Source organism: Tetrao urogallus, assembly GCF_951394365.1.
Source record: "Tetrao urogallus genome assembly, chromosome: 3".
Lineage (NCBI taxonomy): Eukaryota > Metazoa > Chordata > Aves > Galliformes > Phasianidae > Tetrao > Tetrao urogallus.
Window position 1 is genome coordinate 18892041 of NC_136815.1, and position 17331 is coordinate 18909371.

General features: G+C 40.7%; 1 protein-coding gene across 1 annotated transcript; it reads right to left on the reverse strand.

The window, feature by feature from the left end:
• Positions 1-838: 838 nt before the first annotated feature.
• On the reverse strand, positions 839-3559 carry DCSTAMP (dendrocyte expressed seven transmembrane protein; the record flags this gene model as incomplete). The annotated part of the gene is made up of 3 exons (XM_079533664.1): positions 839-922; positions 1656-1970; positions 2540-3559. 3 exons carry the CDS (start codon positions 3557-3559, stop codon positions 839-841), a joined length of 1419 nt encoding a protein of 472 aa, XP_079389790.1.
• Between the last annotated feature and the right edge of the window lie 13772 nt (positions 3560-17331).

Consider the following 17331-nt stretch of genomic DNA (forward strand, 5'->3'; position numbering starts at 1 on the left):
GAAGAGCAGATGTTTCTCTGCCTGTGGTTCTGCTCCCCTTCAGCACACAGGTATGTGTGTGTGCAGAGCCTTAGTCTGCTTGAGCGCATGACACCAGGATGGCTGTGTGGCAGTATCTGTGCGATGGCACACTAGTGTTGGCACACATTTGCTTTGTGCAAATCAACACAAGTTTCTGCTGTGCATGCCTTAGGTTTTCTGCAGAGGTTTCTGTGACAGGCAGGGAGTCACAGAGTGGCTGGGGCTGGCAGCCATCTCTGGGGTTGTTGCATTCTGATTCCACTGCTCTGAGTTGCCCAGGACTGTTCCAGTTGTGTTTTGAGCGTCTCCAAGGCTCCATAATCTCACCATCACTTTCAAAGTAAAAAAGTTTTTATTATGCTCAGGCTATGTCCCAGTTATTTGCCTGATTTTTGTCTTAGAAATGGATTCCAGGGTCCATCACCTTCCAAGGGTCTGAGGTGGGGCTGAACAACCAGTTATTTCACAGGTTCTCCTTCCTGTCCTTCTTGAAGACTGAAGTGAAATTTGCTCTCTTCCAGTGCTCAGGAGTCTCTCCCAGCATCCATGACCTCACAAAGACAATTGGGAATGGCCTCAAGATGGCACAGCCAGCTCCATCAGCACCTATGGGTGCATCCCATCAGTTTGTTGAAGTGTTCTCTCGTGTGGTCATCTTCCACAGAGACAGAGTCATTTTTGCCCCATACTTGATGTTTTTCAGTTTTTCAGGTGGAAAACAACTTCTTATATTTGCTACTGGAAAGTTTTAAGTATTTATTCATTCAGATAACAAAAGCATATGCCCAGCCTTATCCAAAGTTTCACGTGGTGTTGTTCACACCATGTTATCCTTTAATGCAGCCTTGTCTTTCTTCCTTATGGTTTCTCTTGTCCTAAGTATTGGGAGCCAAAAATTGACCTGAAAATAAAGAAATATGATTTTTAGGTCATAGTATTTCTGAGTTACAGTTCACTCAGACACTATAGTCAGTACTGAAAGCTATTAAAAACGAATAAAAGAAAAAGCATGGCCACGTCTGCAGCAGCATGTGAATGTTTGCCTTAAATATTTGCATGTGTATTTTTCCATTTCTACATATATATGTCTAGATATGGAATTAATGTTTTTACAATTGAAAATTTCTATTTCCTAATGGTATTTGCATTTCCAATACCATTGTGCTTTTAAAACAGAAATATATTACCTTCTGTTTTCCCAAATAACAACATGTTGTACAGCATGAAGGGTCTGCTCACAAATGCCTGATATTTGCCATCTGCATTCCAGAAATAAGCTTTGTACTGCAGATGTTTATCAGACATTTGTGAAAACAAGTTTATCCTCAAGTTGGACTTGATGATCTCTTGAGGTCTCTTCTACAATTCTGTTAGAGCTCAAAGTCTTTGCAGCACATACCCATTGGGGTGTATCCATTTTGTGGCTGATGCATAAGAATTGAAGGGCAGAAAAACACAGTTTTGTAATCTAATTTTACCAGTAGGCAAGTTGTCTCCTGCCCTTGTGTAGGCAAGCACTGCTTAAAGTCTATTAGCACATACTTTAAATTAAGAAGCCTTTAGCTATTTCCTGGATAGGAGTCTGCCTACGATGCTGAGAGAAGGAGATTGTTTCCATTGTGCTGATGGCTTACCGTTCTAGCAAACACATTCTTGACAGCTTTCTGTTGTATCTTTGCTCTTTCCTTGAGTAATTTTGCATGTAAATATTGTATCCGCTTTGTCTCCACGTCAGGATAAAATGAATTTGACACAAGTATTTTAAGCTGGGTCAAGAGGCCAGAGGATAACCCAAAAATGATTAAGAAGAAGATGATTATTCCAAGCTGGAGCCATGTCGTGGAGAGGTGGAATTCTGGCTGAGGGATGCAGTTATTCTTAAACAAAGAGATCTTCAAAAGATCATTCTTTGCAATATGCTCGTTCATGACAATGATAAGACTATTCTTCTGCACAAGAAAAAGGGGAAAAGAGAGTTGAAGATAGTACTGGTTCTCTCCTTTATAATATTTCTCCTATTGGATATTCACATTTCCTAAGGTCCATTAATGGTCTAATCCATCCAGTGCCTATGAATAACAATATATTTATTAGCTATTTTAAAAATATTTCAAACTGCATTTTCCCCATTTCTCCTGGGGCAATGTCCTACAATTACATTTTTAGTAGCTCTGCCAGAAGAATGTTTAACTGCTCTGGCTGCAGTAGTTTAATTTATTCCCACCCCCATGAATCTGCTCAGATCCTCTGCTGGGGAGACATTCTTTGTGAGTAACGCCATGGAGCAGAGCATGCCCATCCCCTTGGCTCAGTATTTGATGAGCAGTGCTTCTGCATCCACCTATATATGTAGCTGTAATGGCAATGGACCTCTTTCAAACAAACGTATGAATTACAAAGCCATGAAGAAACTGTCAGCTTATTGGCTCTGCTTCTGCTCCTGCAGCTGCTGAAAATGAAGGGAAAGTTTTCAACACTAAGTTAAAATGAGAAATATAAAGTACAGATAAGTACTTACTTGCTGAGAGAGTCTGAGTTGAATCTCCAGATCTGGTAATTCTTGGAGATGTTTATTCACATAAATGATTAGCCAATAAAACAAATAATCTACTGCAGCAAACAGAAGCCAGACACAAAGATGAATAAATACAGGGAGAAAAAAATGCTGCATCTGTTTTCTCTCCTTCCTTGTGAAGCTGAAAGATGGGATTGTCACGTAATTCTTTCTTTCCTTTTTGTTAAGTGGCAGAAGGCATGGCCTTTGCTGTTGCTTTTGATGCTCATCAAATGTGATGAACCGTTTTGTGATATAAATATTCTTAAACTTGGCATTATGAGAGCCCACAAAATGTTTGATAAAAAGCACAGTTCCAAAACAAACTAAAAGAATCCCCACTATGGGCAATACTTTCTGGCCTATACAGGGCAATATATTCAGCATAAAAGATATCTGGTTAGCAACTCTCTGGATTTCTTGTTTTGTGTCATTCAGCTCTTGTTTCAGTGTATCATCCGAAATTGAGTAAGATGGTGTAAACTCATGCTTTATTGTCACAGAAAGTGCGTTGGTAGGAAGATTGGCCATCTCGTAAATCCATTTTACAGCCTCAATGTAATATTTTATCAAGTCAAATTTCTCATACTCTAAATGGCAGGTTATGCTGTCTGTCAGAACCTTTAGGTTGTGGAAAATGCTTTGGATGTTGCCAGCTACCACAACACCTGTACCAGCAGTAAGGAGAGCATTCTTTCCCTCCCGCAGCCCACAGGAGAGAAGGAATAGGGCACTGAAGCAGCGCAGGTGCTTGGAGAAGCAAAGAGCGATGGAGAGTGAGACCCAGACGAGGCCACAAAGCAGCAAGAGTCCCATGGACTGCTGCTCCAAGGAGACATGGATGCTAAGAAAGAGGAGAACGCTTAAGAGGAAGCCAACTGCAGAGCAAATGGCAAAAAGCTGTATCAGGTACTTCCAGCCAAGCCTCCTTTCTGACACAAACACTCCCCAGGCTTTCTGGGCTGCCAAGGCAAATACTCCCATTTTCTTCTGATTGTTGCTGACACTGAACAGGCTCAAACTAAAAAGAAAGGAAAACAAAAATGCTGTTAGATGCGGGGTCGCAGTACTGACAACAGGGCATATTTGATTGACAGCTTCACATCATGAGAAATACAGATCCGACTCATGTGGCAGCTGAACTGCCCCAATGAGACCCAAATCTGAATCTCAGTATAGATAGAATCATAGAATCATAGAACAGTTAGAGTTGGAAGGGACCCTTAAAGGTCATTTAGTCCAACTCCCCTGCAATGAGCAGGGACACTTACAGCTAGAGCAGGATGCTCAGAGCCCTGTCCAGCCTGGCCTTGAATGTCTCTGGGGATGGGCATCCAACCTCCTCTCTTGGCAACATGTTCCACATATACCAATGTGTAGGGGATGATTATGGGGAGCAGTGAGATGGGGAGAAGAGAGATGGGAAGCAGTGAGATGGGGAACAGTGAGAGATAAGGAAGGAGGATGGAGGGCTTCTCCTTCCGCTGGAGGTAGGTCAGTACAGACCGAGTCTCAGAGGCATTATTCCTTCACTGGGTCTCTCCTCAGACAGCATATTGGCCCACATATATGGTTAACTCTAATTGCTCATTCTTCTCACCTTCTTCTCTGCCTACAGCATGCCCACACTGTAAATTAATTCAATCTGATGGGAGACTGTATTTGCTCCATATTCACATCTTTCCTGCTTCCTTGTAATACATTTTTAGTGCCTTTGTTTCCTAATTTATATGCTTATTAGCCTTTTAACATACTAGAACAAATAAGATACTAATTAAATAAAATAAACTGTTTCAATTTTACCCTGTAATAAGGAACAGTTGCCTTCACAAATACATCCTGAAGATATTACTTTGTCTTTTGTTTAGCTTGAACACAGCAGGTAGCCAGGAACCAAACAATTATTTTATAGACATGCTGTATTTTTCTGGCATTTGACTTTATGAATTCTGCCAGCATTTACTGTGCCATTTTCCCCTTCCTCTCCTTATTACTGTTTACCGGTTTTGTTTTTTTCTGTTGCCATTGGCTGTGAATGCAACAGGAGCAGAGGATGAGCAGGGCAGGCAGATCCTCCCCAGTGCTGAAGGATACCATGAAAAATGCTGAAGACTCTGGGTGCTTCCCAACCCCAGCAAGGATGGGAGGTGGGCAGCAACAGAGTGGTCTCAGTCCCTGGCACAGGCTTGGGAAGGCTGCTTCCCTCCAGGGCCTCAGCTGAGAGTAACAGCACATAGTAGCTCTTTCACAGGAGAGAAATTAGTTAATGACTGTCCAGGAAGTGTTCAGCAGATGTATGTAGAAGTCCCCATGTGTTTGGGAAAGTGGTGTAAGCAAAGTGGGGAGAGGAGGCAGCACACAGGAAACCAGGCTCCAGCTTTTCAGGATCTTTAAGCACTGCTGCACATTCTTGTACATCAAAGAGACGTAACCAAAATCAAGAACAGACCTGGAGTTCTGTTCTTGATTTTAGAAGTCATAAAAAATCAACTGCAAAAACTTTTCGCATGTATGTAACATTATGCAAAGATACTGAGAGTATCTGAGTTTTCTTTTACAGCATTGCTGTTCTCAATCAGTCTTGTGTGTTTGCATGTATGGTTGTTGTTCATTCTTGTCAATGTTAAATAGACTTTAGGTAAATGACATAGGAGCCATCCATCGGTTTTTGGAGCCTGTGGCAAACACTCAGGTGTCTGCCTGATGGCTGAAGGTTGGAAAATTTGCACGCATTCCTGACTCCTGCAGAGCCTGTCCCAGATCTCAGCAGTGCCAGGGCTGAGCCGTGACTCAGCACCTCAGCTGGGTGCTCTATTTTCTCCATAGGACATCAGCAGCAGAAGTAAATATTGAGTGCAGGAGAAGCACACAAAGGATGAAAAGTGGAGGCCTAAAAAATTATGGAGACCAAAAATTCTTAAACAGCTGTGAGTGCTTCAGAAGGGAAAATAACCTCCTGGCTCAGAGTTAGAAATAAATCAGTGAGCTCAGTGCCTCAGTGAAAGAGGCTAATCCCGTGCTCAAAGAGAAACCTTGAGAGCTTTCTGGACTGTTTTCTTTTGAAAACATAAACCACAAAAACTCTCCTAAAGCTGCTGGGCACAGATAGGAATTCTACCAGGAGGGTGACAGGAACAAAACCTTCATTTCATTGCAGTCTGAAGCAAAGCAGTTTTTTCTTCTGTCCCATATCATGTACCGATGTGGCACTGCTACCTTTATTAATGTAGCATAAGGAAAGAATTTGTCTGGAAAAGCAGTTTCTTCTTTTTAAGTGCCAAAGTCTTTCCACCATAGTTTTCTTGTGGCATGCACCACAGAGGGGAGCTGGAAACTGCCTTTGAACCTGGGTTTCCTGCAGAACCCAAGGGGAAACCCTCTATGCCTTAGTTTCCCTTGCTGGGAAGTTCTTACTCAAATCTGGAAGTATGATGTTCATCCACCATATGGCATGCTGGCAGGAGTAATTATGAGAACAAATTCTTTCCAGCAAGGAATTTGGTCCGTGCTTCTTAAGGCTTGTGATGTACTGAGATTAAGGCAATGTAGTTAAGAGGTATTTAAGTTCATGCTTATGATATTTCAGATATTGCCTACAGATTTGAAATAAGTGGAAAAATAAGTGCATAGCATCGAGCATCCCTAGAAAATGTTTTTCTGGCTCAGCCACGAGCTTTCAGCTAAAGCTGTGTCATTGCTGTATATGCCTATTCACACAATGTATGATTTGTTTCCCTGCCTACCGTGGTTATTTTGTGGTCACTGTCCAAGCAGTATGGTCGTCTTCACTGCTGATTTGACCCTGCCCCAGCCCCTTATTCTGATGAGCAACCAGAGCTCAATTTCCACTATATGGATTAGCACCAGGTTTGTCTGAGTTACATCTGCACCAAAACAGGAAGAAGGCTTAAAGATGTGATGGTGTTTGTCAAGCTTTGCTAAATAAGGTTTGTCCCTGCTGTCTGTCTTCATTTATAACTTATATCCACCACCCAAAATATTTCGTGAAAGCTATTAAATTACTAAGTCCCATTACAAATAGCTAAGTTGCACTGCAACAATTAGGCTGCGAGGTGACCTCATTGCAGCCTTTCAGTACCTAAAGGGAGCCTACAAATAGGAGGGGAGTCAACTCTTTGAAAGGGTAGATAATAGCAGGACAAGGGGAAATGGTTTTAAGTTGAGGGAGGGGAGATTTAGGTTGGATGTCAGGGGGAATTTATTCACTGAGAGTGGTGAGGTGCTGGAACAGGCTGCCCAGAGAGGCTGCGGATGCCCCATCCATCCCTGGAGGTGTTCAAGGCCAGATTGGATGGGGCCCTGGGCAGCCTGGTCTAGTATTACACGTGGAGGTTGGTGGCCCTGCATGTGGCAGGGGGGTTGGAGATTCGTGATCCTTGAGGTCCCTTCCAACCCGGACTATTCTGTGATTCTGTCTGTGATTCTTTTTCTCACTATAAATTTCTAGGAAACAGTAGCTTCTTCCATTATATTAAGAAAAGAGTTTGCATGGGTGACTCACCCATACATGGTAAATTTAGGTCTGGTTGTAATTCCTAAGCAAGCAATAGCCTGTGTAGAAACAGTTTCAGAAATACTCTCTTGCAAATACAAGGAGCATCCATGTAACTATAGCAGTCATCACAGCAAGTGGCTATGGCAGACCAAATCCCTGAAGACACTGAAGGTGAGGCTGGACAGGGCTCTGATCAAACCGATGTAGCTGTGGGTGTCCCTGTTCCCTGCACAGGAATTGGACTAGATGACCTCTAAGGTCCCTTCCAAATCAAACAATTCTACGATTCTATGGTTGGCAGTGAAGACACTGCTCTCCACAGGACAGCTTTATTTGAAAGAGCTCAGTAGGAGAATGGCTGTGCAGACAGCCGTGCCGTGCCCCAGTCTCAGAGCACAAATCACCACAAAAGGGAGAGATCAGGTGGAATGGGAGACTTACACCTCCTTGATGGTAAAGTGTTGGCTACACAGCGCTCTTTGCCTCATAAATCCGATTTGGATTTTACACAGGAATTAGGAAAAAGCGCACAATAAGAACATAAAAACAAATATTTCCTTTTTTGGCAGCGTCAGCAGCCTGCTTTCCCAGCCTGGATGGGCTGGGAAATTCTCTTGCACTGAAATGTAAGTGAATTACTTCCCTTTTTTGGATACCATCAGAAAAATACGATGATAAACTAGTCTTAGCAAGAGACAAAAATACAAGAGGTCGTCTCACATTACTTCCCTTGGTTAATGCAGGACATTCAGCAAAGAAATAGAAGTCCAATCAAAAATCCATCAAGATGGATGGAACTACCTCAGGGTTTCCTTAGTAGCCTGCCATTTCTTGTGTTCACATTCTTAGCTTCTAACTGCAGGAGGAAGGAGAGTAAATCATATTTTACACAACAAACACAGGTGAGGATTTAAAGACATTTGAAATATTAAATGTGCACACTTAAGAATTTGAAAGAGTAAAAAACACAGCCACAGAAATACAATAACGTACAAAAAAAAAGGGCCTTATCAAAAAGCATAACAACACAAGTAAAAAGTCATAACTGATCAAGATCTCTTTTTCTTCTTTTAAACACTGGATCAGGAAAATTATGAACTTTGTGAGATATCATCAGGTCTTTAAGATGCTACGAATTGGTTAAATGTGATCTAACACCAGATGTCAAAACTGCAATATTCACATACGAGCTACCTGTATCAATGTCAGTGAGAAGCACAGCTTTCCAGAGCCAAACTTTAGACCTGATTTAGAAGCCCATGCTTGTGTGACATGAATTGCATCCTATGAGAGCTTCTTCCCTATATTTACTACAAAAAGCCTCCAGACTGCTCAGAGACAGCTATTTAAAGTCAGCTGTATCAAATATTCTATGTTTCTCCTTTGTAAGCACCGGTACTTGTTGGCTGAGCTGAGTGCTCAGAATGGGACATAGCACGTATTGCGAGCAACTGTAGAATCTGGGCAGCTACAGAAAGAACAACAAGTTTCAAGTCATGCTTTCTCAAGGATGTCCGCTGCTGCGGACAGTTTGGAGGACTTGATGCAGCAGACCCACAGACGTGCTTCTCTTAAAGCAAAGGCAGGAATGGGGGCACAGTTTCAGAAAATAAAACGGTAGTTTTCCTATTGAAAGAAAACAACTCTAGAAAATACCACTGTCAAGGAGGGCTACTCAGTCCCTTCCCCTGTATTTTACATCTCTGTATTATAGGCAGAGCCTAGCTCTATGCTGTTTACAAACCTTAGGAATAGACCATCCAATCAGTAAGGTGGAAACAACTAACTTAAAGCAAGTTCTTTTACCTTAGAAGAACTAACCCCCTCCATCTTTACTATCCACCATTACTTGATACTATCCTAAAGTATTACTTACAGACCTTCCTGTAAAGCACATGAAGGATCTTCTAAGTGCCGTGCTTCTTGCTTTTGGTGAGGAACCGGGATGGGTTCTAACAAAAAATAACATGAGTAATTTCTTTTCCATACCCTCCCTCGATGAGTCAAGCATACCACAATTTTGAAACTACTCTACTTTTGACTAAGATTCATAAGGAAGTAACTTATGCACGAGAACGAATATAGTATATAATTTGCAAGTGCCAGTTTCCACCTTTTTTTTCTGGCAGAGTAATAGATAGCAGCAAATGAGTTCTGGTCCCAGATTTCAATGTCTTAAAATTATGTCAAATAATTCCTTAGGTCTGGAACATCTCGGCTATTTTGGTGCTTCCCATTGAAACTTGCAGCAATTCAGTGCCCAGAGAACTTTGAAGCTCTAAGTATTTTTACTCTAGAAATGTTCTTATAGAGGCCTTTATAAATATTATGCCCCCAGCACAAGAAGGATATGGAGCAGTTGCAGCAGCTCCAGAGGCGGCCATGAAGATGAGCATAGGGCTGGAGCACCTTTCCTCTGAAAACAAGTTGAGGGAGCTGAGGTTGTTCACCCTGGAGAAGGCTCCAGTGAGACCTCATTGAGGCTTTCCAGTACTTGAACAGAGCTAATAAGCAGGAGGGATTTTTTTACAGGGTCTGAAACTGACAGGACAAGAGTGAATGGTTTTAAACTAAAAGAGGAGAGATTTAGGTTAAATGTTACAGGGGAGTTTTGCACTCAGAGGGAGCACAGGAGAACACCAGAGAAGCTGTGGATGCCCCATCCCTGGAAGCTTTCAAGGCCAGATTGGACAGGGTCCTGGGCAGCTTGATCCAATGGGTGGCAATCAACCCATGGTAGGGGGTTGGAACCAGATGGTCTTTAAGGTCGCTCCCAACCTAAGCCATTCTATGATCTGATATGATTGGTATGATATGATATGATATGGGAACACAACACACAGCAAAGACTCCTATTAACTCTGGATTTATTCAGTAGCTAAATAAGATTATATTTCTTAAAACTTTCTGGAAAATCTATAAAAATTTTGTTTTGCTTTAATCAAGCCTTTGGCAATTCTAAATTTTACTTTAAACGAACTACTGTTTTTTTGCGAACACTATGTTTTGTGTGTATATTTGTGTGTAATGGAGGAGGAATTCTTTGACACCCATCCTCTCCTCTTGAAATGAGTCACACAGGTCTTATCAGTTCTTAGATGGATCCATTGAACCGGGTAGTGCTTTCCTTCAGTTTCCGTCAGAGCTACCTGATAAAAGAAGACTACAGACTTACTTGAAAGGAAATCAAAGGCTGATTATACCTTTTGAAATGGATAATAACAGTAACAGTAGTAAGAGAATCCTTATCCACAATCTACTCAGTAAATGCCTATGATACCTTTCCAATAATATCTTCTTTAGATTGTCTTTTACAGCCACTTTCAGAACTTACTTGCGTTTACAGCTTCATTGTTTCTGTTTAAACTTCCAGAACCATTTTTGGAATAAAATATGCCTGGTGGTTTTATCAGAAATCTCCTAAGTCCATTGCAGAAGTGTTATTTGCTAGACCTAAGGAATTCTAAACTGGATATTAGCTTTCATTTAAATTCTGAATTCAGAGATCCAGGGTTGTACCTCAGGTTTAGTCCTGTCCTCAGTCTATTTGTGAACCATAGATTCCAACGGGCAACTACAGAAGTGTTGGCATGAACATTATCTATTTGGCCTTGGTAGAAATGGCTCTGCGTATAATTTTACAAATAACTGGCTTTCCAGCAGGCACTGAGAGCACTGGTTCACTGTATGACCAAGCTCCCCCTCCACAGAACAGCCATACCCCTGCTACTTCAAGAGCAGCTACTGCACAAGTTCATCAAGTCCTCAGGCAGCAAGATGAAAATAGAATAATACTTATAGCATCTAAATTATGCATAATGTAGAGATATAATTAGATATAGTGGACCATCCATAACTTGAGAAAGTTTCTAAAGTTTCATTATAGAAAAAATTAATTAAATTATCCTTTGAGCAGAGCATATTGTTCGTAGTATCATATAAGAGAAAATTCTGTAAAGTGATCCAGGTAAGGGCATATTAAGGCAGACAAAGACTCTATCTAACCCAACTTATTAGCTTCAATTCAGCATGTAGCAGGTGTTTAGAGATTCATAGAATGGTGACCCTGCTTGAGGAGGGGAGCACTGGATCAGATGTACTCCAGAAAATCTTTCCAACAAAGAATAGAATCAGACAGTGGTTTGAGTTGAAATAGACCTTAAAGATCACCTAGTTCCAATCCCCTACCATGGTCAGGTTAGCCACCCACCAGATCAGGCTGCCCAAGGCTTCATCCAGCTTAGCCTTTAGCAATTCCAGGGATTGGGGAATCCACAATTTCTCTGGGCAGCCTGTGCCAGGTGGCAACCCTGCCCAAGGCATGGGGCTGGAACTAAATAGTCTTTAAGATACCTTCCAACTTAAGCCATTATATGATTCTATTTTATGATTCTAACCTCAATCTTCTGATAGTTTAAAACCGTTTTCCCTCATCCCATCACTGTTAAAGAGTGCCTCTTTGTCTTTCCTATAAAGGCCCCCTTTACTATAGTAAGGAAGACAGCTATAAGGTATTCCCAGAGGCTCCAAACTAAATAACCCCCAACTCTTTCAGCCAATCTTCCTAGGAGAGGTGCTCCAGCCCTCCAACCATCCTCATGGACCTCCTCTGAACTCACTCCGACAGGTCCCTGTCCTTCTTATGTTAGAGCCCTGAAAGCCGAAAGCAGTACTTATGGTGGGGGTCTCACAAAAGCGGAATAAATGGATAGGACCACCTCCTTCAACCTGCTGGTCACACTTCATTTGATGCAGCCCAGATATGGTTGGTTGGCTTTCTGGGCTGCAAGTGTAGATTGCTGGCTCACAGTCAGATATTTTGCCCAGTTGTACCCCAACGTCCTTCTCCCCAGGGTTGTTCTCAATCTACTCATCTCCCAACCTGTATCCATGTTTGGGATTGCCCTGATTGCTGCTCAGCCTCTAACTCTGCCTTGCTGGTCTGTTCAATTTCTGCAACACTGATCCAGCTGCAGCACCTTGACCATGGCCTTGTTGATCTGCATGATGTTCACACACCCATCTCTGTCCGAGTCCCTTTCTTCAACCTTTATTGTTTCAAGAACATGGAACTGTGGGCACAATACATGTTCAAATGAGTCCTGGAAATGAAGAATGCGAATGCTCATAGCCTTTCTTGGTCTTTCACAATCAGTATGCAGCAACTCTCAGCACACCTCTCAAGTATGCTGGTGTCACCGCTTTCGGGAGAGTTCCTTTGCAGCAGAATATTTCAGTGACCTTCAAAAACTGTGGTACCGGTACAGCTGTGAACCACATCCTCTTGGACCAAGATGGATACCTGCCAGCCTACAATTCCCGCATCCAAAAGGTCACAAACTACAGCAGCAGCCTCTGCTGCAGCATCATTTTGTCTTGCTAACAGCTGCTGGGGCTGCCTGATTCCTGGACTTCCCTGCTAATATTTTCCAGTACTGAGCACCATGAAATGGGAAGAACTTACATTCTGTTAATTTGAATAACCATACTATAAAGGCTGTGGTTTCTTTCTTCCCCTCGATCTGTTGGTGCAGTATGAATCTCACTGCCTGCATTAAAAAAGTGAGGTTGGTTTAAGAATTTTCTCATTTGTTTTCTTAATCTCTGCACAAAGACTAACAAAATTTGCCTCCACGTAAAAAGTATTAAAAATGGCATTGCTGAAGAGATCCTACTGCTCTAGCAGTTCCTGAATGAATTTCAGCTGATAATGATGCTGCTATTAACACAGTTTTGGTAACTCAGGGTTTTCTCACTATTTTAATATGCAAGCACAAAGTGTATTTCTTTGAGCTTTTCTTTAGGACTCTGAACATTACTTTCTTCCTTGACATATCCATGTGCTGCAAGAACAAAGCAAGTTTGGAACTGAGAACACCGTGTCACATTTAAACCATTTGTTATTCTGTTCTGCCTGCTTCTCCTTAAGGAAGACTGGCTAGCAATACTAGTCCTTCCTTGTGACTGGCTTCCAGAGAGCCAGGAAAGAAACAAAGATCAGTATTTGTAACTATTTGTGGTCTTGTTTTTACTCCTGGTTTTAATTATTGTTTCTGTTTTACTGCTACAGCAGAAATTTAGATTAAAATAAGGCAATTGCATTTTCTTTTCTAAACATCAGAGGAAATGAAATAATGACAGTGGATCATTGCTTGCACTGCGCGGATCTCCGCCGGATGAGCAGTATGTCTGGAGCCAGCCATGTAGTGGCCAGGAGTAAATGGTTCCCAGAGTGAACCGGGATTACAGAAACTCACTTCTGATGGGGCCCACTGAAAAAACTGATTCAAATACTGTTGAGTTTGATTAAAGTTTCATTTGACGTTGGTAGCTGAAGTTGACTTTGTATGATATAATGTCTTTGAGTTACTATGAAAAGTAACCTGGTGCTTGCTATAAAGAAACATCCCTGTAGAGTGAGCTGAGGAAGAGCTAAAGGCAAGGTTCTTTACAGTCTGTAGCAAAGCAGGAAGTTTTCACCTGGATATACACTATCGATTTCCACAGAAACACTCCCAGCTTGATCATAGGATAATCCTGATACCTCCCCATGGGTTACTACTTGAGTGTTCAGGAGATATCATGAAGTGACTGTCCTCAGCACAGATTTGTCACATCCTTCTTTTAATGAAAGCTGGAAGTACCTCTTTTTACTCCTGTAAGTTCCTTTATATTGTTTATGCTTCATTATCTTCTGTGATGGAGATGCCACTCAACAAATTATGCAGACAGCAATAGCTAGTATCTCCAACTGCAGACAGAAGAAATATTTTTAATGAATAATAAAATCAATATTTAAAATAACATAGCATTTCATAGATATAATGAAAATCTGCACCTACCTAGCTAGCTCTGCTGAAAAAGAGGATGCAAGGTTTGTGAGAGATCCTGGGTTAATTATATGATATGGTCTATGATAAAAATATTACTGAGAGATACATTCTGCAGGGATCGTGGCTTCTTGTGAGATTTTTGCCCTTTACACTAAAGCTTGACTTTTGGGGTAATTCCTCTGGTGCATTCACACACTTTGTTTTGGACAGAGACTCTGGCCCAAATACTGTATTTTCACAGAATCACAGAATGGCCAGGGTTGGAAGGCATGAATCTCCAACCCCCTGCCACATGCAGGGCCACCAACCTCCACATGTAATACTGGACCAGGCTGCCCAGGGCCTCATCCAACCTGGTCTTGAACACCTCCAGGGATGGATGGGGCATCCACAACCTCTCTGGGCAGCCTGTTCCAGCACCTCACCACTCTCATAGTAAAGAACTTCCTCCTGATATTCAACTAAATCTTTCCTTCAACTTAAAACCACTTTTCACTTTAATCCATTTCAAAATAACATTTTAAAAAACATTTTAAAAAGGCTGCTATTTAAAAGCCCTTAAAATAAGCTGTGTCACTTCTACTAGCTAAAAATTGCACAGGAGGTTATTCCAGAAAATATGAGGGGAAGTAATCTCCACTGAGCCGTAGTGTTGGGGATGGTCTGAGGGTAGCTAGGCAAGTTCCCAGCTCAGTGGCAGGCTAGATGTGCAGTGCAAACTCCTGCTTTAGCTGGGAGACAACTGGAATACTCAAAGCACATTCTCCAGTATATATTCCAAATCATTTTCATCAGCTTAAATTCAACCCCAACCTATTTGTGCATTGATAACTTCATTATCTTTCTGATTTTACATTCAGTTTTCTGCTTTCCCTTTATTGTTCACTTAATATCTCATTATATTCTTCGCCTAAGCAAAAGGTATTCCAAACAAAATAGACTCTTTTACACGACTCTAAGGAAATGAAGAACAAATAGGATGCACCACAAAAAAGTTTTGCCTCAGACAGTCATGTAATGAGATACAAAACTATTACATATTATTTTTTGCCTAGTATACACTATTTCAGATAGATGAAACTAGTAATGCTCCAGTGAAAACCTCCTCACAACAGACTGCCAAAGTGATAAAGGAAAAAGATTATATGAAAAAAAAAAAAAAGAAAATGTAATGAAAATATTTGTTGGACCATATCTTACCAGGAAATCTGATACATTACTAATAAATTCCTTACTGAATACTATGAAAAGAACCTGTGAGATAAGGAAAGAAATAAAATATCCAAAGAACAGAAAGTGGATAGTAATCTTTGTTTAGAATAATGTAAGTAGAATTTACAGTAGATTTATCAAAGCATCTGGCAGCGTTGTCATAAAATAGGTCTGATATTTCCATCCTTACCCCTCAATTACTTTGAAGGGTTTTATAACTTTGCTAACGTGCTTCAAACTTGCAAGAAAGTACTATTTTTCAGTCTTGGATGATTGGGTTTTGTTAGTGACTAATAAGAAAGTTCCTTCTTAAACATGAAAAACCAAGGCAGCCTGAGGCTTACAAGACAATACTCATCACTGTTCTCAGAGTCTTTCCTTGTGTTCTCTATTTCTGGCTAAAGATCAAATTCTCTGTCTGTTGTTTTCTGACTCTCACATACCTTAGCTAAAGAATGGCTTTAAATTAAGGAAAAAAAAAGGTATTGGGGTGAAGTGTTGATACAATGAAGTTAGTTGTAGTGTATGATGATTATATGATACTACAAGCAGCATGGAAATAGTGTTTTGATGAGAAAGAACTGCTTTGCTATCAAAGGGAAAGGTACAGAATGAAACCCACAAAGCAAACCTAACTAACACAAATTTGCAGAACTGTAGAAATAGGTAGTATTTCACTAGATCTTAGTATCTAGCGTTCCAGGTTCTTCTCTATCCTGAATCTGTACAGAACATGACATCTTCCCCAGCATTCAAAGCCTCCATCAACTCCAAAAATATTAACATTCTAGCCATTAAAATACAGCATAGTTCAGCTTCTCAAAACCAAAGATATGAGATGAAAGCATTTAGGAACTGAGAGTAAGCATTACTCAGCAGTTCCCCCAGAAAATCAAGGCAAAAAACTACAGTGTAGGGCTGCCTAATAGATGTGGAAAAGGGTGATGGTCCTTTTATTTTCAGTAAGAAGTAAGTGGGAGAAAACAAGAAAGGGATTAATTACATCCTAAATGCAGCCTTCCTGTAAAAATCCTCCTCTGCATGTAGGCTCTGAGAAACTTCTGCAAGAAGGGGGGCTTGCAAACGGAAACATCACTAAAAAGATGTTCCTGTTTCTGCTTCATCGGGCGCCCTGGTTAGCAGGACATCCAAGGACACAGAGAGGATACAAATGCAAACAGAGCTATCTTGCGAAGGAACTGCACTAAGAATGATGACAAAGCTAGATGAGAAAGATTTGTGTTGGGCTATTATAGTTTCTGTAATGGATTTTTTTAGTTTATTTGGTTTGTCCAACTGGAGTCAATTAAATTATAGGAAACAAAGAAAAAGGGAAGGTACACATTCTGCATACATGAGTTGCAACTCATGACACTTCTAGTCAGAAAGAGGAAGATAAAAACATAGAAGTTAAATGAGTATTTATAAATAACGTTACAATACCAGTAAAAAGTCTGCTTCCAGTGACATAAACTCAAAGATATGGCAGCACCTTCTCTTCTGACATACCCAGAAATTTGTGATGTCAGATTTGTTATTAAAGTGAGAGGATTAACCATGTGACACTTACAGATGTCTGATGTGTGGAAGAAAATTTTTTTCTTATTGATGACAATAAATAAAGGACAGTGCTGCTAGCTGGATACAAAGAAGAGAGAATGGAAGAAATTTCCAATAGTTACAGCAATTTTTGGTATCATAAGCCCATTCTTTACCTGTTTTGAACAAGTTTAATAGAATAATTGCAGCAATTAATTTTTAAAGATTTTATAGGTAGGCATCCTGAACATACATCTAATAAAGGAAAAAACAAAAGCACATCACACCACTAGATGTTAAATATGTGATTTCAAATAAAAGCAGTTTCTGTTCTAGCAGATTTATTTCCTCCTGCACTTCTGCTGAAGGAAGCATTCAAATTCCCAGTGTATTAACCTTTCTTCAGTAATCACAACAACTTCTACTAGCATTCATCAACATGTGTACTTTATTAGGAAGAAAACAACTAATCAACCGTTTACTTTCCTGCAATCAGTCAAAGGTAGCATTCAAGATTAGATGAATTACAAAACATTCTGTGCATTTTGGAAATGTGAAGGAAACATACATTTTTTGATCAGCCAGCAAGTTGCAACATGAAAGATTTCACAGGTAATAGAATCATAGAATCTCAGACTGGAAAAGATCTTAAAGAT